The 21,020-nt window shown below is 39.6% G+C and overlaps 1 protein-coding gene across 6 annotated transcripts in view; it reads left to right on the top strand.

Moving 5' to 3' along the window:
• LOC139454534 (inositol 1,4,5-trisphosphate-gated calcium channel ITPR3-like) overlaps nt 1-21,020 on the top strand; it is a 202,863-nt gene that overhangs the window by 121,248 nt on the left and 60,595 nt on the right. For all 6 annotated transcript variants that reach the window (XM_071236311.1, XM_071236310.1, XM_071236308.1 and 3 more), the window contains exons 15-23: nt 2,109-2,234; nt 5,008-5,058; nt 5,718-5,798; nt 6,069-6,254; nt 7,878-8,000; nt 9,108-9,212; nt 9,527-9,637; nt 10,883-10,960; nt 13,956-14,088. In XM_071236311.1, the coding sequence (XP_071092412.1) occupies nt 2,109-2,234; nt 5,008-5,058; nt 5,718-5,798; nt 6,069-6,254; nt 7,878-8,000; nt 9,108-9,212; nt 9,527-9,637; nt 10,883-10,960; nt 13,956-14,088 (994 nt within the window). The remainder of the gene's footprint in view (nt 1-2,108; nt 2,235-5,007; nt 5,059-5,717; nt 5,799-6,068; nt 6,255-7,877; nt 8,001-9,107; nt 9,213-9,526; nt 9,638-10,882; nt 10,961-13,955; nt 14,089-21,020) is intronic.

The raw sequence follows: 21,020 nt of genomic DNA, 5'->3' as shown, positions 1-21,020 counted from the left end.
GTCTATATGATATACCCAACGTCCTAAAGCAATGTGTTTACACAACTGAGCAACGCAAATAGGAAACTTGAAATCAATCGTAGATGACATGACGTCATTTTACCTTGAAGATGAATGACAGGAAATGAAATTAAGGAGACGGATTAGACATGGAACCATGGCAAATAACCCCTTTCAGAAAAAGGCAATACAAACAGCGAGACAAAGAGCAGGATTAATGACATGATGGAACTTTACCTGAGGACATGATTGTAGGGTGTTGGGATGTCAGCCACGCCCGAAGACTTGAGGCATTTTTGTTTCAAACATGAATTTTACACTCACTCACTCACTCACTCACTCACTCACTCACTCACTCACTCACTCATTTATTTATTTACATATATATATATATTTATCATATAATGGGTAGGTTTCTCGGCAGGATTATTTATTTATTTACATGTATATACGCCATGTTTGTTTATAAACAGTGAAAGTAGTCCCTACTTGACCTTTGATATTTGCATCTCTTTCCGCATATGACCCCAACGGATATCTTTTTTATCCGTTGGCTTTATCCTGCCGAAAAACCTACCCATTATATGATATATCATATATATATATAAAATATATATATAGAAAAACCTACCCATTATATGATATATCATATATATATATATATATATATATATATATATATGTGTGTATATATATATATATATATATATATATATATATATATATATATATATATATATATATCATATAATGGGTAGGTTTTTCTATATATATATTTTATATATAAAATATATATATAGAAAAACCTATATATATTTTATATATAAAATATATATATAGAAAAACCTACCCATTATATGATATATCATATATATATATATATCATATAATGGGTAGGTTTTTCGGCAGGATAAAGCCAACGGATAAAAACGATATCCGTTGGGGTCATATGCGGAAAGAGATGCAAATATCAAAGGTCAAGTAGGGACTACTTTCACTGTTTATAAACAAACATGGCTTCGCCCTCGTCATTCGGCGATCGAATCAGAATTAAGCATCGGGAATCTGGATACACTACAGGGATAATTGCTATCATTATCAAAAGAACAGTTTAATATACTGAAAATCAGTGTCCAACTGTGACGTAGCTAAGGCATTTTATAAGTTTGGGCAAGTTTGGAGATATAAATTTCGAAACAATGTTGCGAGGGCACGAGGCCTAGCCAAGCGGGATCAGTAGCCATATCTGTGCTTGTAGACCTCTGCGGATTTGGCCGAAATATGTTTGAAGTGTTACCTTGTTTGGTTTTGTCGCAGTGTGTACATCTGACTACACTTCTTAACGTTATGACAGGACAGACCGACGGTCAACAACGTCTGACCGTGGCCGTGACGTCTCATAGACTAGGGTTAGAGTAGCTTCCCTTTGACAAAGGGCAGTTACTCTAGTGGACAGACCGATGGATTGCCGCGAAAGGCAATTAAAAACAATTGTTGTTTTGCGTATTTGTTGCTTCGCCACTGTGTAAGAAACAGATTTCAGTTGGAACTATATTGGCTACTGTCACTGTCCGACTGACACATCACTTACCCTGTGACGTAATAAATATTAATGCGCGCATTCCAGGAAAACTCGCAATGTTTCGGTAATGACATTATACGATAAAGAGGTTATCACGCTTGTGTGTTTGGGGATGGTAAATATCCTGTACTAGGAATAAACACTATGTATTTAGCTTGCCAAGGCTCGCTAAATACAATGTTTATTCCTAATGCAGGATATTTACCATCCCCAAACACACTCGCGTAATAACATATATATATATGTGTGTGTGTATGTGTGTATGTATGTATGTATGTATGTATGTATGTATGTATGTATGTATGTATGTATGTATGTATGTATGTATGTATGTATGTATGTATGTATGTATGTATGTATGTATGTATGTATGTATGTATGTATAAAACCTGTAAGCATTTTCAAACAATTTTCATATTGTATCTATGTTACTGCATCTCTATTTTTTAAAACTAATTTCAGTAATAATTTACATTTTGTAAGTGGCTCAAGTCCATCATGACCCTATGCCTGACTTGTTATGCAGGTTGCCGCCAGTGGGGAGAGCATGTACGACGACGCCTTCACCATACAATGGGTGGAACAACAGTACGTGGACGACTTTAACTACGTCGGCGGGATGGTGCCGTTCCTGCACAGCCTTATCAAGGACGTGAGTTTCTGCAGACACTGAGACATTTGAGACAACCGGAGTGCCAGATTTAAAATATTGGCATTTTAGGCGAATGTATGGGACATTGGTTTTACTCCTGGACCCTCTACCTTACTCTGAACGTATAGAACATAGGTCCTTCTACTGGTGTATAGAACATATGCCCATCTACTTGTGTATAGAACATAGGTCCCACTACTGGTGTATAGACATTAGGTCCCACTACTAGTGTATATAACATAGGTCCTTGTACTAGTGTATAGAACATAGGTCCCACTACTGGGGTATAGAACATAGGTTCCACCTGGTGTATAAAAAATGGTTCCCATCTACTGGTGTATAGAACATAGGTCCTACTACTGGTGTATAGAACATAGGTCCCACTACTAGTGTATATAACATAGGTCCTTGTACTAGTGTATAGAACATAGGTCCTTGTACTAGTGTATAGAACATAGGTCATTGTACTAGTGTATAGAACATAGGTCCTTGTACTAGTGTATAGAACATAGGTCCCTCTACTAGTGTGTATAACATAGGTCATTTTACTAGTGTATAGAACATAGGTCCCAATACTGGTGTATAGAACACCTGTCCCAGTAGTGGTGTATAGAACCTTGTTCCCACTACTGGTGTTTAGAACACAGGTCCCAGTACTGGTGTATAGAACATAGTTCCCACTACCGATGTATAGAACTAAGGTCCCAGTACTGGTGTATAAAACATAGATCCCACTACTGGTGTATAGAACATGGATTCCACTCCTGGTGTATAGAACATGGATTCCACTACTGGTGTTTAGAACATTGGTCCCACTGAGAGTGTACTCCGTGAAGATCCGGGTTGGAATAGGTCTTCAGCAACCAATGCTTGCCGTAAGATGCGACCAACGGGATCGGGTGGTCAGGCTCGCTGACTTGGTTGATGCATGTCATCGTAAATAGAGTATATATCGTATTTTGGTTTGGTGGCACTATTAATGTTGTTACCATTGGACATTTCTCCGCCTTATAGATCATCCCTAACGTTCTCTACTGCACGTATATGTTTACACCTTAACTGTGGTGATAAAAGAGAAAAACGATGTCACCACGTCGCTTCAGTTTTATCTCGCAACAAGTTCCAGAGGCTTTACCCGCGTAACATCCCTCTCTGTAGCTTCAGGACCATGTATTCATCAAGCCTGGAAACTGTTCCATCGGCATTCGGACGATCAGTTACATTGCATACAATCTCCAACAGGATGCATCAATGGTGGCATATATCCCCCTTATCTATGGGTGTAGAACGAGCTAATCGGTTGACCAAAACAGGGAGATACATCAATGTCGTTCCAGTGAAGAAGAAATGTTCTTTATAGTTGAAAGTAATCATCCACATTCTCTGTTTCAAAGAAGAAACTTTCACCCAGATCTTAAATTGTAACATAAGTTTTGCAATAGTTTTTCAAGAAGGAAACAAAAGAGATTATCATTGATGCTTTATTACAAACGCTCCTAACAGTTTGTATTTTAGTTAGTTTATTGTATAATTATTGGAAATTGTTTCTGATTGCTATCTCTTCAATTATGCATCCTTATATTGATTACCTGACATTGCACCCAAGGCAATAAATATTTGCAAATCATGACTATGTTTGTTAATATCATGGCCACTATTACGATTCTGTTAACGGAAATGATCGATTTCATTCTATTTCCCGACAGTCGGTGATCAGCTGATACCGCCTCGAGTTTCCGGACAACTTTGTCCAAATTGCTCACGAAATGTGAACGCGACTTTTTCACAAAGGGAAGGGGCAATAAGACACTGATTCTAATGCCATAGCTAGCCTGGAAAAATGTGCATGGCATTTCAGAACGTCGGAGTGATTACAGATTAGATCTAGTCTTAATGTTACATGCTAGTATCGATGTGCAGGAGGTCAGATGAGAGGTGAAACACTCAGTCATTGTAGGCAATCAGGTTCTCCATTTAACGTTATTGAAAGTATGGCCAGGAAGAACGGTGTGTTTAGAGGTTGAACACTATCACGTATAGGACATACTGGTGGACAGATTTACTCAACATGTCCATATTTCTAGGAACATAACTGTTTTATTCATAATTATATAGTTGGCATCAAAGGAAAATAAAATATATTCACGAAGAAGGATATTTTATTACATGCACTAAGCTAACATATTGTCTTCGACTGAAAAAGGAACGTGACGTGTTTTTCTTAATTTTTCCACGTCTAAAATGACTGTAAACGCTTGAGCCATCGGTATTGTATGTATGTTGTGCTACCGTAATCCCACAAACGCCTTGTAATATCATGTTACGATTTTATGGAGACAACAGAATTTTATAATTTAATTTCTTTTAAATATCACAATGCAGAAAGCAAACTTGAGCATTGTATGGACGGTTCTATTTAGTCAAGCGCTTCAAATATGTTGTCTGTGTGATCTGCACTGTTTATTCTCTTGCATTGACAATATATATATAACATAAAGTTTCATTCTGGGGCATATATATATATATATATGCCCCAGAATGAAACTTTATGTATCGCCATCATTTAACCAAATTCATTTCTGTGGATGGTACTACTTGGATGCAAATATTTATATTTGTCATTATTTGGCCAGTTCTATGTGTCGAACATTCACACAGTGCGTGCGTGCGTGCGTGCGTGCGTGCGTGTGTGTGTGTGTGGGTGTTGATGAACGTATGATGTGTCACTTTATAGTCAGCAACAGGCTAAGCTGTATCTCGAACCCTATTTCAGAGAGAAGAAGGTCACCTGTTGAACTCAAAGAAGACGCACACAGTCCTAACAGTAAGTTGTCTTGTGGCCTAAACTGACATATATTACTCATGAATGTGTTGTTAACATATGTGATTGCGCACATGTAATTCTAAAGCTAGTTTCAAGAATGTTGTTTCTCGAGCACAGTAACTGCCGCAGATAAATGAATCTTCTCAATTTTGTAGACGGGATTCCGTACCCAAATATGAATGCGATGTAATGATTTAGGGGACCGACAACGATGTTGATGTACACTCAACTCACCACTACATATAGGACCATTTTAGATCGGCAGTATTTCATTTAACAATCTGCTTAGATGGCTGAAAATGGAACGAATGGTTTACACTATGTTGCAGTTTTTTAATCAGAAATATACCGAATTAAGAAATTCTTTCAAAACACTTTCATGAGATTATGATAATCAGAGCTCCATTAATCAATTTCCCTATTAGTCTTCTAAATAAATTATAAAAGGAATCAAACTCAAGTCTAGATTGCCCCTGCTCTGAAATTAATCATTGTTCTGGGTTCTTATTTTATAAGGTTTTTATTTTAAATTTTGTCGATACATATATTTTGATAAGATAACGTTATTTTGCGGACTAGATATTAGTCTACTCAGGACTTAGTGTAGAACCTACAGTGTTACAGTGCCTGTATTAGTCATTGTACTGGGTATGTTTCAGGCCATGGAGGAACTCAGGAAGTTCATGTATGTGAAGGGGTTGACGAGTAAAGGAAGACAGAAGCTCATGAGGAATCTCAGAGTAAGTATATTTATATACACAATGTACACCAATGAGGTAAGTATATAAGTACACAGTGTACTTCAGCAGAGTAAGTGTATGAATACACAGTATAACCCGATAGTCATGTCAATAGCGAGTTCGGATATAGCAAACGTATGTTAAGGATTTGTTTCAAGTTGTGATATTCGTTATACTCGTACGTTGTTTTCTCGTGACATTTATATTACCTTATTTTATTTTATTATCCTATTTTAAATGATCTTTACCCAATTTACTTTTTTTCGCCAGGTGATCGACTTGCTGGTTCGAATTCTCCAGTGCCCGCTAGACGGTGTCCATGACGAGTCCAATCTCATACAGATCTTCAAGGAAGCCTATGAAATACTGTACACCTACATGATAGGCAAGAGCAGGAAGAACGCCCTCTACTTCGCCAAGTACATCGACTTCTTCCAGACACAGTTCACCCAGAAGGTAGAAGCCATGCTAACTGCCACATGTTGAGACTCATGTGATTTGTTTAACATGTTCCTTCATCTTCCCGAGGCAAGAGAGTTAACTGACTTTAAAAGTCCAGTTTCCACCCTTGCCGAACTAGGCTGGAATTCCTGGGCTCGATCGTAGCGCCAACAGTGGTTATTACGAGTTATTTCCCTTCTAAGCTTCTCCTATGGACCAATCAGATTCCACCTCTTGTATCACTTGCATTTGTTTCAAACAAAATGGCGGCGCCCAGTCAAGACGGTCTGATCAATAATCAAGATCTATATTTGATAAAACGGGTCTTACATCACGAAGTGCAACTTAATTAAAACCATGAAAAGATTTGGAAAATATCTGTTGACAACGAGTTGGCGGTGCACATGCTTTGCAAATCCTGCAATCGACCGAAATCTGCACGACAGTTTACGAACCGGATTTCGATTTCGTTGCGTGATTTGGATTGGACTATGCATTGACTCGTTAGTCCAGCCAAAATACTCCATAATAACAGCCTAGTTCGGCAAGGGTGGAAACTGGACTTTTATAGTCAGTTAACTCCCTTGCCACGGGAAGATGTGTTTCTTGAGAGCTTCCAATTTATTTCAGTAAAACGCCCTTCATGAGAACATTACCTTTAAGCCAAACATCCCTCCTGACATTTCAGTGACACTATCCTCACAATAGCGAGCAACGGCAGTAAATCATCTCTGAGAAGATCCTATTATTTCAGTAAAACATTCATCACGACAGCATTGTATTTGAGTAAAAGATTCATGACAGCATTATATTTCGCTAAAACAGTCGTCATGACAGTATTGTCTCTCAGAAAAAACGTTCGTCAAGACAGCATTGTATTTCAGTAAAACATCCGTGAAGACAGCATTGTATTTCAGTAAAACACTCGACAAGACAACATTGTATTTTAGTAACACATTCGTCAAGACAGCATTGTCTTTCAGAAAAAAACGTTCGTCAAAACAGCATTGCATTTCAGTAAAACATTCCCCTTGACAAAGATTTAATTCAGTAAAACATTCATGATAACATTTAATTTCAGCGAAACAAGCGATCCTTGTGACAATATTGCATTTCAGTAAAAGATACGTCAAGACAGACTTGTATTCAGTAATACATTCGTCATAACAGCATTGTATTTAAAAAAACGTTCGTCATATCAGCATTGTATTTCAGTAAAAGATTCCTCCTGACAAGGATTTATTTCAGTAAAACATTCCTGATAACATTTTATTTCAGTAATACAAAATTAAACAATCCTCATGGCGGTCGAGTATTTCAGTCAACGTCGATGGTGGCGGCGATGGAGTAGAAGCTCCTTTTGAGTAAACATCTTCAAGGCAGCGACACATTCCTCAAGACATCGTTGCGTGCCCACATTGTACATGTGCTTGGGATATAATCATACCTAACTGTGCATTTTTCAGCCTCATATTCTTATTACGTTCTCTAGTGCATTGCGTTTTTAGATATGTTTATTACAGAGTCGTGTTGTGTTTTCTGCTTTCCTTGCGCACATGTGTCATCCCAACGTGAAACCAAGCATACCGCAATTGCCAATCTGCCTGTATAATACATCTCCTTCGCCTTCACCTCCAGGGTGGGATTGGTCTCAATGTGGCGCAGATGATTGTTGAGCTGATCAGAGACAAGAGGAAGATCGTTGACAGGATCACGCATGCGCAGATCAACGAGTTTGTAGGATTACTGGAAAACACACAGGTAAAATAATCATAACAAGGATTCCTTACAAAAATAAAAAGCTAACTGAACACGTATTTGGTATCACAGATCTGGTATAAAATATATGCAGAAAGTGGGTGAGTGAGTATGGTTTTACGCCGCTTTTAGTAACATTCCAGCAATATCACGGCAGGGGACATCGGAAATGGGCTTCACACGTTGAACCCATGTGGGAATTCGAATAAAAGTGGGGGGCACGGGTGGCCCGGGTGGCCCGGGTGGCCCGGGTGGCCCGGTCGTCTAAGGCGCCCCGATTCGCTGTGCAGAGTTGCGTCCCTTGGGCACGAAAGAAACGTATGATTTTTGGTTCGAATCCCGGTTCGCCCCGATTATATTTCTAGGTTTATCAGCACTATACTCTTGCTCGTGGGTTTCACCGAAGTGGTAAACGTCTGAGACCTGCATCACTTCGGGCTTTCCTCCGACATTAAGCTGACACGCCGCGACATAACTGGAATACTGTTAAAAGCGGCGTTAAACCCAACTCACCCATTCACTCGAATGAAAGTGTTTATATACTCCAGTAAATGACGTTTATAACGAACATGCTTATAACGAATTGAACGATATAACGAACTTATTTGTAAGTCCCGACCATTTGTTGTATGCATGCTATATGTATGCTTATAACGTTATTACGAACTAAAATTAGTGGTCCCCTCGAGTTCGTTATATCCGTAGTTTACTGTCATTAATGGCCAGAAGAAGGGAACGGTGGTAGAGGAGGCGTGTGTTTGGTATGAAATTCTATTAACCCAAAAGTGACGCATCCTCAGACATTAATTTTATATCTGTGTCATATTCTCTCGAAATGAAAAATGGGCGGTCGGGTAGCCTAGTGGTTAAAGCGTTCGCTCGTCACGCCGAAGACCCGGGTTCGATTCCCGACATGGGTACAATGTGTGAAGCCCATTTCTGGTGTCCCTCGCCGTGATATTGCTGGAATATTGCTAAAAGCGGCGTAAAACCATACTCACTCACTTGGAATGAAATATGCTTATTAAAAGCAGTAAACAATATGTTTTAATATTACTTCACCAAAGTGTTCCCTTACTATTTTTATGAGTATGTGTCGTGAATCTACAGAATCACCGGTTCCTCGACCTGCTGCACGTGCTGTGTGTGTGCGACTTTGTAGCTATCCCAAACAACCAATCATACATCGTGGAGAGATGGCTGCAGAAAAAACAGGTACAGAAACTCCACAGGGAACCTTGATAAATACCTCCATACTAGTCATGTCACACTGACCAATGGTCAAGAGGAATTCACTATCATACCACTCACTATGGTGTTGCGCCCTAAATGAGATTAAAAAGAAACTTGTATGCCAATGAATTTGCACTTCAACAATACGAAATGAAAAACAAAATCGTTTTTAACACGATTTATTTTTTCAATTCACAATCGTCACTTTTAATTTTGGCACTCTTCTTCTCTCGATCTTTAGGTAACTCGATATTTTTTAAAGTTCGACTTAATGAGTATATGTTGTCATTGTCCAGCATGGTGCCTACCTGACCGCTAGAGGGCAGGACATCAACCGGCAGCCCAACATCCTGTATATATCAACAACTGCAGGCAAGACGTGGGTGGCGCTCCATGAATTTGTTGATGTAAGTTTAAACAGTTTTTCATCGGACAGGTGTTGCCAGTACGTGTTACTTAGCGTTAGAACGGCAGTATCATCTAGCCCACTTTCTTCAACCAACAACAGCCAATTTACTTTTAACTGCAGCTGTGTCTCTCTCCGTTCTTTTACCACTGATTCCTATATGGTGGACTATTCTGAAAATGCATCCTTACCCTACGAAAAACACACCATACAGAGGGACCTTTCCAAACTCAAAACATCAAGCATAACAGCTTTGTTCAGAGGATATGGTTGAAGGGGGATATAACTGGACAAGGGTAATAGCACCTGACGCTGCTGTTTATTGTAATCTGTTTAATCAGTTTGACGATAGATCCCCTTTTCATTAACGCCTAACAATAATATTTTTAAAAATCTAAATGAATTATTCCATTCGCCTAGTAATCGTTAATTTGACATTGTGAAACCATTATTCATAACCTCGTCATTATAGCCTGCAGCAAACGAGAAAATAATTCGCGAAGCTTCAATCTGGCACAGCCCAGTCAGTCAATATGCCAGGGTTGGGATATAACAGTGTTGCTTGTAACGGCCCACAGCTTCAGCAGTCGGTGGCCATGTCGCTCCATCAGAGGAGGAACACGTTAACGGCGGTGTCAGTCGCTGATGTCACTGGCCCATCCTCAACACTGTCTTCTTAAAGCCAGTCTCAATGTGATATCCTTTAGCAATGACAAGATGGCTACATATATTGTATATGCGTGTGAATAGTTATTTGATCTAAGTTAACGATCTTTGTCTTCACTTCAATATTTCCTACATTGTCCTAATATGCAACAGTCCTAGATATAAAATTTCAAACGTTTTCCTGATATACCACAAACCAAAATGTAATGTTACCAACGATGTCTGATATATCACAAACCTACATGTTTTTCACATTGTCCTTATATATAACAATACTATGTAATATTTCCGGATAGCCCATTCGTCTAAAGCGCCGTTATGTGCTATGCAGAGTTGCGCCCCTTATGCGTGCCAGTATCCAATGATGTGGGTTCGAATCCCAGATTCACCCTGACATGATTCTATATCAGTACCAAGCCCGTGATCGAAGGTAGTATGAAGTACTAAACAACTAAAACCTGCTTATTGTCCTCCTTTCCTCCCGCGCTAAGCCAATACACTGTGATATAAGTGGAATACTGTTCAACGCGACGTTAAACCCGTCACTCACTCACCCTGTATACCCCCACTTGTGTTCCAGGAGGAATCTGCTGTATATGACAAGGACACTCATGACTTCCTCATCCATCAGCTGGACCTGTACAAGGCGCTCTGCTATGTAAGTAAAATGAATTGCATATAAGTATACCCGTGGGCCCATGTATGTAAACATGAACCTCTGGTATTTAAGAAATAAATGACGAGTTGGAGTTGTTTATCGGACAATAAAACACTGCAGGAAGAATAAACAATTCTCCCTGCAGTATTCTATTTTACGATAAACAACGATCACGAGTCGTTTATTTCTTATAAGATATCAACATTATGTACAGCCCCTTTACGGATGTTGATAAAATGTACAAGCTTTAAAAATATTTTCCCCAATTTTCATAATGATGAGTTCCTGAATAGCATCCAACCAAGGTAATGTCGGACAAGTCCATTTGGCGAACAGGTGGGTTAAGTATGGGTGGTATTTCCCGCATATTCTCACAATTCCTAACGTCTGTTATATGTAACTTTTCTCCTAATACCGATATACCGATTGTCATATCTCTCTCACTTTTGGATGCAATCTTTCGGCCACTGCGTTTATCTGCGTAGCCCAGCTACATCTGTGGGGAAAAACTTACTGAAACCTTCCCTATCAAAATAACGTACTCCAATATATGACGTCATTAAGTTGCGTGGGCATATACGAATCTCCAGAAATGACGTCTCGATAGGACAATGTTTTATCGTAAAATAAATCGCGCTTTCTTCTTCATTGTTCTTTGCGATTTATCGCGAAACTATGCTATATAACGCATAAACAATATGAACAATATGGGGAGGTTGTTATGTCTTCATAATGCATGGTTATCACTATAAGCTTCGGGAGCCTAGATCTAAAGTTGTGGTGTACATGTTTTATGTATACACAAAGATATATTGTTACAGGTTTTTACTCAAAAGGCTCGGGTTTGATCATCCATATTGCTAAGATATGCACAGCACATTCTGTGTGTCCCGCCCACATACAAACTGCCAAGCATTACAAACTATACACCCATGTCTTATGGTGCCTGAATATAAAACAAACAAGAAATGTTTATTCGATGGTGATGTATTTGATACGGGTGTCATAGGCGGTATGACATATAGTATATCAATGAATATCTTACAAAACTACATTAGATTCCAATTTCACCGTCCACAATAACATTGTGAATTTTCAAGTGTATACTTTCCATTGCCCGGCAGGGTTCGAACTTAATTTTGCTAATAGCGGCGCACTAAAAACACTCACTCATTCACTCCAATCTAATGTTAAGAACCAAGTGTTTTTATTCCTTAAACCATAACTATACGTATAACCACAACTGCCATTTACAATGAACTATTCTGTAAACCTCGACAGCTTCATTCGGACTGTGAGTCAATATTTTGGATTGGTTAGAACGCTTCCCGTCAAAGATTGCCTTGCACATATTCCAACAAAACGGTTATTATCTTTAACACCGACACATTGATAAAGAAAGATTGATCCTTTCTATTCCCATGGTCTCGTGCCTACTGCAGCACCACTAGATACTGTGTGTATGTGCGGGCTTTATCAATATCCCATCAGGTGGAATATTCAAAAGCACGCAATACAATGAAATGAACAATTCTCTTGAATACGTTATTGCAGATATGTTCTCCCTCATCGTCTAATTGTATGATAACATTGTCCCATTGGCGAGTTGCGCATAGACAGAGGCTGTTATCAGAGAGTAAATAAATATGCCTCAAGATACTACTGAAAAATTGAAATTGACATTTGTTGCCTATGGGGTTATTCTCCAAACTATATTTGACTAAGGTCTTGTTCAAACAACCCGCGAAGACCTTGGTTTGTTGTCGTCAAACATTCAATTCGATTGTATTTGTTTTTTTAGGAGAGATAGTAATTCGTATTCTAATTTCATGGTGTAGAAATAGTGTTCCACTAAATATCTAGGCCACCTCATTTTCTATGTATGTCTTATTGTATATGAGGTGGGCGTAAGGTAATGCAGATCAACGTTTATGAATAGTGGAACTAAATGTCATAATCTCAAGGGGTCACAGTATCCATTAACTCATACCGTCTCCAATGAAGTGTGTAGTGGTAGCCCCTTGTGGGTTTTTTTGTAATGCAAAAACCTTCGGTTTTATTATGTAAAGGGGTTTGTCGCTATTAGTTATGTGCGGCCAGTGATGGGGGTACGCCCTGCCGGTGTTAAGTGTCCCCACTGACGTTCCTAATTCCAATATGGCTGTATCAAGGGTCACAACGTTGCAATTATGTTTCAATATGGAATCTTGGATTGATAATTATTTTTTTATGAATACCTTACTGCAAATGGCCTCTCGATGGCCTAGTGATTTGCGATGTCACCACTGGGCGCTGTGTCAATCCATAGAATTCATGTTTAATATAACTGTTTAAAAGAACTCTTTCATAGAACTCTTTAATGGAACTCTGTAATAGAACGCTTTAACTGTCAGACCTTTTCAGTGATGATTATTGGGAATGTGAACATTACGATGTATTTTGTATCCAGATTCCCGTTCGTAAAAGCAATATAGTGACACATGGTCTTTCATATTCATTTCCGATAATACACAAACTCATCTTGTGACAGAAGTGAACCTTTGTCGCATCAACTACAGTGGAATGTTTTTAGATATGATTCAAAATGATCACTCTAAAATTTGTTTTTTTTATGCTTTGCATGTTTGCAGTCGAGCTCCAACTTCAGACAAATGGCAGCATTACATGCAGAACGTGCAAGGCGTTAAAAATGCATGGACTTGTAGACTTTGTGAAGCAACTCTCAATTAATGTTTCTAATCGTAGACAAAAACCTCAGTATAATTCTGATGTAAAACCATGTTGGGTCTCAGGGTGACCAGAATCCATGTTGTCGTAAGTGTCCACTGCCATGCAATGCATGGTCAGGCTCCGTGACTGATTGGGCGTCATCGTTCTCCGATTGCTTGTGCAACAAAGGCTCACTTCATTGTTTTGTCGTTACATAGCTTGCATATTGAGGACTGCGTTACATTGTGTTGTACTCTACGTCAAATGCCGTGTTCCTTGTCGCCAGGGCCGGAACGACTTCGCCATCAACATCATCACAAAGGAGCTACGCTATCTCACCTGGGAAGAAACCTTCCTGTCCATCGGCTCTGACATCCTGCCTGACGCCATCAGAGCCAAGTACTGCGACCTCACCACCAGTAAGATAATTGTTGCATACCCACAAGCCACCCTTCCGTTTGGACACTTGACCCTACGTACCAATTTGCCAACTGTTAACCAAAATTCTTTCAATTCAAAATATGTATTTCCCCTGTGTTCAACACTTCCAAAACGTGGTTGAGTGAGATGGATGTACATGTCAGCAATTTGGATCTTAACAATTTGGTTTTTTTTCAAACGGTTGCTAGTTTTACAATTATTTCACCTTGCTGATGACTCCGTCGGTTTAAACATCAGACAGTCCTATGATAATTTTTTTAAAGAAACGATCTAAACTCGACGACCGGATAGCCCAATGGCAACATCATTGGCTCGTCATATAAAAAAAACCGAGTTCCAATTACTATACGAATACGTCGGATGCTCTTTTCTTGTGAAGATTCGGGGTAGAATAGGTCTTCAGCAACCCATGCTTGACGTAAAAGGCGACTAGGCACGTAGTAAGAGGCGACTAACGGGATCGGGTGGTCAGGCTCGCTGACTTGGTTTATGCATGTCATCGATCCCAATTGCGTGGATCGATGCTCATGTTGTCAATCACTGGACTGTCTGGTCCAGACTCGATTATAGACACACCTAAGGCATATAGCTGGAATATTGCTGAGTGAGGCGTTAAACAACAAACCAACCAACCAACCAACCAAACTCTTTTCTTGTGTCCCCCGTCGTGATCTATGGTTTGAATATTCCGAAAGTGGCCTACATACCTGTAGTGTGGGCACGGGTGGCCCAGTCGTCTAAGGCGACGCGATTCGCTGTGCAGAGTTGCGTCCCTTGGGCACGCCAGGAGCCTATGATTGTGGGTTCGAATACAGGTTCGCCCCGATTATGTTTCTAGGTTTGTCAGCACCATACCCGTGCTCGTGGGTTTCACCGAAGTAGTAAACGTCTGAGACCTGCATCACTTCGGGCTTTCCTCCCACATTAAGCTGACACGCCGCGATATAACTGGAATACTGTTAAAAGCGGTGATAAACCCAACTCACTCACTCACTCACATACCAGTAGTGCTACAATAGTGTGAAAGGATCATGTCACACATGGCAAGACGTTCTGCTATGTCTGACATGTACTCGACATAAACCTGATTACCCGGTGTATGATTCCTCTAAAGTACCAACAACCACATACGCTGCACTCAGAACATCATCTATAGGAACCACCCACCTACAACATGCCGACAACACTACACCCGTTTGTGTTTCTTTGTCTGCCTGGTCCGTAACATGATCCTCAGTGTTTCTGTTATTCACGGCTATGCACCGCCTAGATATATACACATTACGTATTTCACTGTATGTCATTGCTTAAAAAGTGTGTTGAAATAAACATGTGAGTGCGCATCTTTGCAACTAAACGTCAGCGATCTGGCAGCGCACCTGTTACGCAGGCAAAGAGAAGAAAGACAATCGACATTTTAAAAATCGTACATACAGGTTACGTTTCATTGCGTCGTTCCTAATGGCGAAAGAACATTCTCGATCTCAGATGATGGTCTCATGTTATTGTCCTCTAAAGCCATAAAACCTCTTTTCCCTCTCTTCTGTAAGAAGACAAACATTCAAGGAAAATATTTCCTCGCCACGTGACAGCGTCTTGCTGCAGTTGGTGCTTCATGATAGCTCTCATGCATTTTCCCTGTATCATTTCTTGGTTGAGATTCTTCGAGCATATTTGGTTATGTTTTGCTGCACGTGATGATTAATCACAGAGAACAGGGATTGTTCACGTGTCTTCCTCGTGACACGGGGCGTGAATGTGTTTGAGGCGGCATCTAAAACACGCTACGGCAAAGTGAACATCTTAAGTAAGACAGTACTCTACTTTTTATTCATTGTCCGGACCACAAGCATAAACTTCCAGCTGTAACGGGAAGATTTAACTTTAACCGTCACTTGATAGAAAATGCACAATCTGTATCTAGAGGATACTATGATAAATAACTTTCTGCTCATGCGTCTTTTTTTCAATCCCCAAAGAACAAACGTGACCTTGACCTTAGTAAAAAATCAAATTTGTACAAATTGTAACTCTGTTTAATAACAGTAAATTATCAATCTTACGGAAATTATGAATGTATGAATCGATGTAGTGTTAGCCGCACATGTTGTTTGTTTGTTGTTTAACGCCGCACTCAGCAATATTCCAGCTATATGACGGCGGTCTGTAAATAATCGAGTCTGGACCAGACAATCCAGTGATTGAAAACATGAGCATCCATCCACGCAATTGGGATCGATGACATGCATCAACCAAGTCAGCGAGCCTGACCACCCGATCCCGTTATTCGCCTCTTACGACAAGCATAGTCGCCTTTTACGGCATGCATGGGTTGCTGAAGACCTATTCTACCCCGGATCTTCACGGGCCAGCCGCACATGTGTCAAAGTTTACGAAAGCATGTGGTTCACTCACAGTGATGAGACATCACTAAATTCTGTAAGAGCGTATCTGGGATACGTCTGTTGCATTGAAGAACAGTTTGTCTGCTGAATGTGCAGACCAGGTGCTATCAACCACTGGCATTTTTTTTAATTGCATTGGAAGTTGGAACCCGACATACGCGGTGTTTACTTTCCTTTATCGCTGCTTCGAGAAAGCAGGTTTACAAAGACGAAATGAAAACATTATCACAATGAAGACTTTCCACAAATGTGGAAGAATAAGAGGCAGATAAGAACCAGATGCAGCCAAGTTTACCCTTCTGCATCGTAATCTTAATGAGTGCATCACAATCAGATATTGTAAAAACACTCACGCTGTGAAAAACGTACCTTTTTATACATGCATTCACACAATTAGCCGAGGTGACGGTAAGGATTAGTGTTAGAAAAAGGTTGGCAACTGTGAAAGATAAGAAACATGTGCAGCAACGAAAGGTAGTCACCCACCAGCGTTATCTTACACAGGACAAAATGTCCGTCTCATCACCCTCCATATAATGTTCTAGTGTTTCAGCGCATGTTTCATGATGATTAATGCGACCTGGCTGGGAATACGATGCCAGATATGATGGAGGTTTCTTGAGTGACTGTGGGCCGACTACGTACTTTATGGGGATATCAACAGTCCTGTTCCAGTCCCGTAGGGCCATCTGCCCTACTCTTTCCGTGCCCAGATAATTACAAGGATACCTGTTTTCTGTCCGATCATCAGTCGGGGCGTATTTGCTTGTTGTTCCTGGGAACTTCTGTAGATGTGTTCGCCTGTGCTTGAAAGAGTTAGTCTAAAAGGTTTCACAGGCAGCTTCTGTGGGTCTGCGAGTAGAAGGGCTATTATTGTTCATTTATCTCAAGAAATATTGCCATGTGGATTGATACATAAACATGGCTCACCCATGTTAATGTGTTCATGTGCTGTTGCGAGTTCAACACGTTGCATCTGGTCCATATCAGTAATTCAGTTACGCAAGATTATGGCTGATAGAATAACCGCGACGCCCAAAGGCCGATGTCTTCAACCACGTTTAAAATATAATTATCATTTTTTAATTTTTTAATTTCAATCTTAAAAAAAGCGACAAAACCTTTTCCATATCCAATAGAAATCTCTGCATTCTGTACTATTCCCACTGTATCATGAGCATGTGTTTATGAATCACTATTAAACAGTGATGATATCAGGTGTTCGCGGAAAGGTAGCGTATGCGGCACCCGGCACAAACACATGCAAAGGCAAGTCAATTCTTCACCTAAAAAAAACCACCGAAACATTTGGTACAAGTCGAAATAGGGAATTGTCACTGATGCGTCAAAAAACAAACGCAAAAAAACGAATGGGAAAGGCTTCGTTTATGATATGACTGTTTTGATATGACCTGACGGTATTATCATCAACATCATTATTTTCACTTGTTTGGTTTCTGTGTGAATATCGTAATATTTTGAACTGTAGGTGTGTGTCTTTGTGAAGCCTCACCCCATCCCATTCACCCGCTCTCTTTCATCGACATAAACATGACAGTCTTGCTACAACACTTCAAACACTCGTATCTTGCATATCTCCGTTTACTAAGGTTTCTAAGAACAAATTAACACTTTGCCTGGATCAGTAATATATGGAAGGCCGTTATGACCACTATTACCACATGTGAGGCCCTTTACAGGCCTGGTACTCTGCCTCGCGCTCTAATCCCATTAGACAATGGCTATATTCCGTGATACTATCTCATATTTCCCGCTACGGGCTATTGTAAAATTGATTTTTGTCCAAGATGCCAGTGCAGTGTTTTGTTATTTTCGTCTATCTATGCCCGCTGCCACTTTGGTGTAATTAACAAGATTGCTGATTACTTGCTCTTGTCACATAAAAAGCCCGTCAGTCTCATCTGGTGAAATCAACCGGGGTAAATCAAACAGATTCCTCCTGAAATCTATCTTGCATCTGTCAATAACAAATTTACATGTCCATCAGAAAATCAAATTTCCACTCGATTAATTTCCCCATCGTGTAGGTAGGTCCTGCTGATATGAGTGATTGAATTATTTTTGAAATTCTATGATGTTGGGTATAAGGTGATTAATTGTTGCCCCAAGTTTCAGACTAATTCCTAGTCATGCTGCCATATTTCCATATCAAAAATTTGATTTCATGAAATATTATGACGTAACTTTATATCAAATCAATACTTTTCACATTACTTCTTTCACTGGTTCTTTTAAGGCACAAAGTGATTATCTTTAATACACAGACGCCATTCATCAGTTGATTGGGTTTTTCTTTATTACACCCTTCATTTTAGTCGAAAAAACATATTCTGAGATATTGATAGATTTGTAATTAGAATTTGGTAAAATATGCATCAGTAATATGTGTGCACGTTATAAATCGTGTTGATTTAAGTACGATGTCAAATTGGGCAATGTGATGGCTAAGTGGTTAAAGCGTTGGCTCGTCATGCCGAATTTCTAGGTTCGATTCTTCATATTCTTGGTTCACTTGGCTCACTCTAGTAGATATAATAAGATAAATTGACAAATTCATAATCGTGTGTTTTTAGTTCAGTTCGTCTATGATACCAATATTAATAAAGGTATGTGTATGTCTAACTCTACCCTTGCTTCCTTCTGTTATTTGGGAATATATTATTCTGTAGCCTGATGGTTTGTGTGTACCCATTATGGTAAGTCTCTGTCAGATTTGATTCCGAACTCCTTGGTCAACATGCACAAAGCAAGCTTAGCGCTACAATTATTGTAAATCCTTAAGATCGCGATCCACTTGCTCAAAGCGATTGTAGGTTAAGATCATTGTAAGCTACAATCGGATCTTACAATTGGTCCGGACCAATCTTAAGTAGCTACGGCCGTTGTAGTCCCTGAATAAACCTGACAAAATGGTGTGCAAGACTTGGTCTTTTTCACATAAATAATCTGCTTTACGATCAAACATTGCCTCTTTATTGTGTTAAACTTTATGATTCGAATCGACACTTTAACAACATGAAGAACGCACAACAGATTCAACGTCAGAAATATCGTTAAATGCCATAGTTAACCACATAACTATAGAGTCGATAGCTAATAGGAATATTCCCGCCCGACTCAATGCTGAAAGAAGTGTAAAACAACATACCTTTTCGCTAAACAAGGGAAGGAAAAAAACCTAAGTCGTCCGCAAGCGATTTGTAACGTCCGTGACCTTTTGGATAAATCAAAGGCAGCTAATCTTAGTTTATACTCTAGATGGGAGTGGTTTCCCTTTGTATAAGCCAAAGAGTACAATCTACCTTACCCTGTGTATTAATGTTGTTGAATCGATGAGCTCCCCCGATATTTCTTTTGGGTCACATTCGTGTCTGACTGTCAGTCATTTTGGCTTTAGTTTATCATTAAATATATATTAAACAACTGCTTTCTCGAAACATTATTCATTATTCTTATTTCCCGTCTATGCGTTTTTGAAATTCTCCAGACCGCCTCCGTGGTCTAGTGATAGAGCGTCCGCCCGGAGAGCGGAAGGTCCGGGGTTCGATCCCCGGCCGCGTCATACCAAAAGACGTTAAAAGATGGTACTTGTTGTTACCCTGTCAAACGCTCGGCATTAAGCGGCTAAAACAAGGACTGGTCAGCTCGGAGTCAGTATACTGTGTCTGAGTGGGGTATTCATGTTAAACTGCGGCATGGTACCTCAGTGGTCTAGCACTATAAATCGGCATCAGACCGGACTAGTACAAGCAGCCACACACACACACACACGTGCATGCACGTCGCTATATAAGTGCAATAATCTTGGACGCGACGTTAAACCAAATTTCATCTCACCTTTGAAATTCTCCGTCTTTCTGTGTTTTGAAAAGGTAGTCACAACATCCTTTGTTATAGCAACGAAACGAAAACATGAAGGGTATATTTAGAATTTTACGAAAAGATCACTTAAAAAGATGACGATCACGCATTAACGTGTTATGTTATTAGGAATTATTATTATTATTATTATTATTATTAATAAAAATTGTCAATAAATAATGTATTTATTCGTGTTTCAATACTTTTAATAAAAAAAACATGAGTAGGTATTTGTCTAGTTGCAATAGAAAACAATTCCTAAATCACGACAGTATTAATGCCGACAAGAATATATGCCATCATTCTAGTAATCGTTTTCTTTGAATAATTGTGACCTTTCTTGAAACTGTGCAAGGTGCGATGGAGGGGGCACGTGTTGTTTGTCGTTACCGGTTCCACTAATTGTATGCGCAGCAAGCTATGCGCGTTTGCAGACAACTGCAGACAGGAGTCGAGTTTAAGATATTCGTACTTCCACCGTTGAAGATTTCAATCTTAGCTAAGATCGCGATCTTAACTCCAAGCCGTCTTACAATCGCGCTAAGATCGGTTTGTGCAAGTGGAATAGGACAATTGTATGATGATTGTAAGGTTGATTGTAGCCGCTTAAGATTGATTGTAAC

This window comes from Haliotis cracherodii, unplaced genomic scaffold (genome assembly GCF_022045235.1).
Source record: "Haliotis cracherodii isolate W230 unplaced genomic scaffold, xgHalCrac1.p SCAF_10, whole genome shotgun sequence".
Classification (NCBI taxonomy): domain Eukaryota; kingdom Metazoa; phylum Mollusca; class Gastropoda; order Lepetellida; family Haliotidae; genus Haliotis; species Haliotis cracherodii.
The sequence above is the reverse complement of the archived record's forward strand: the minus strand, read 5'-3'. Positions and strand labels throughout refer to the sequence as shown.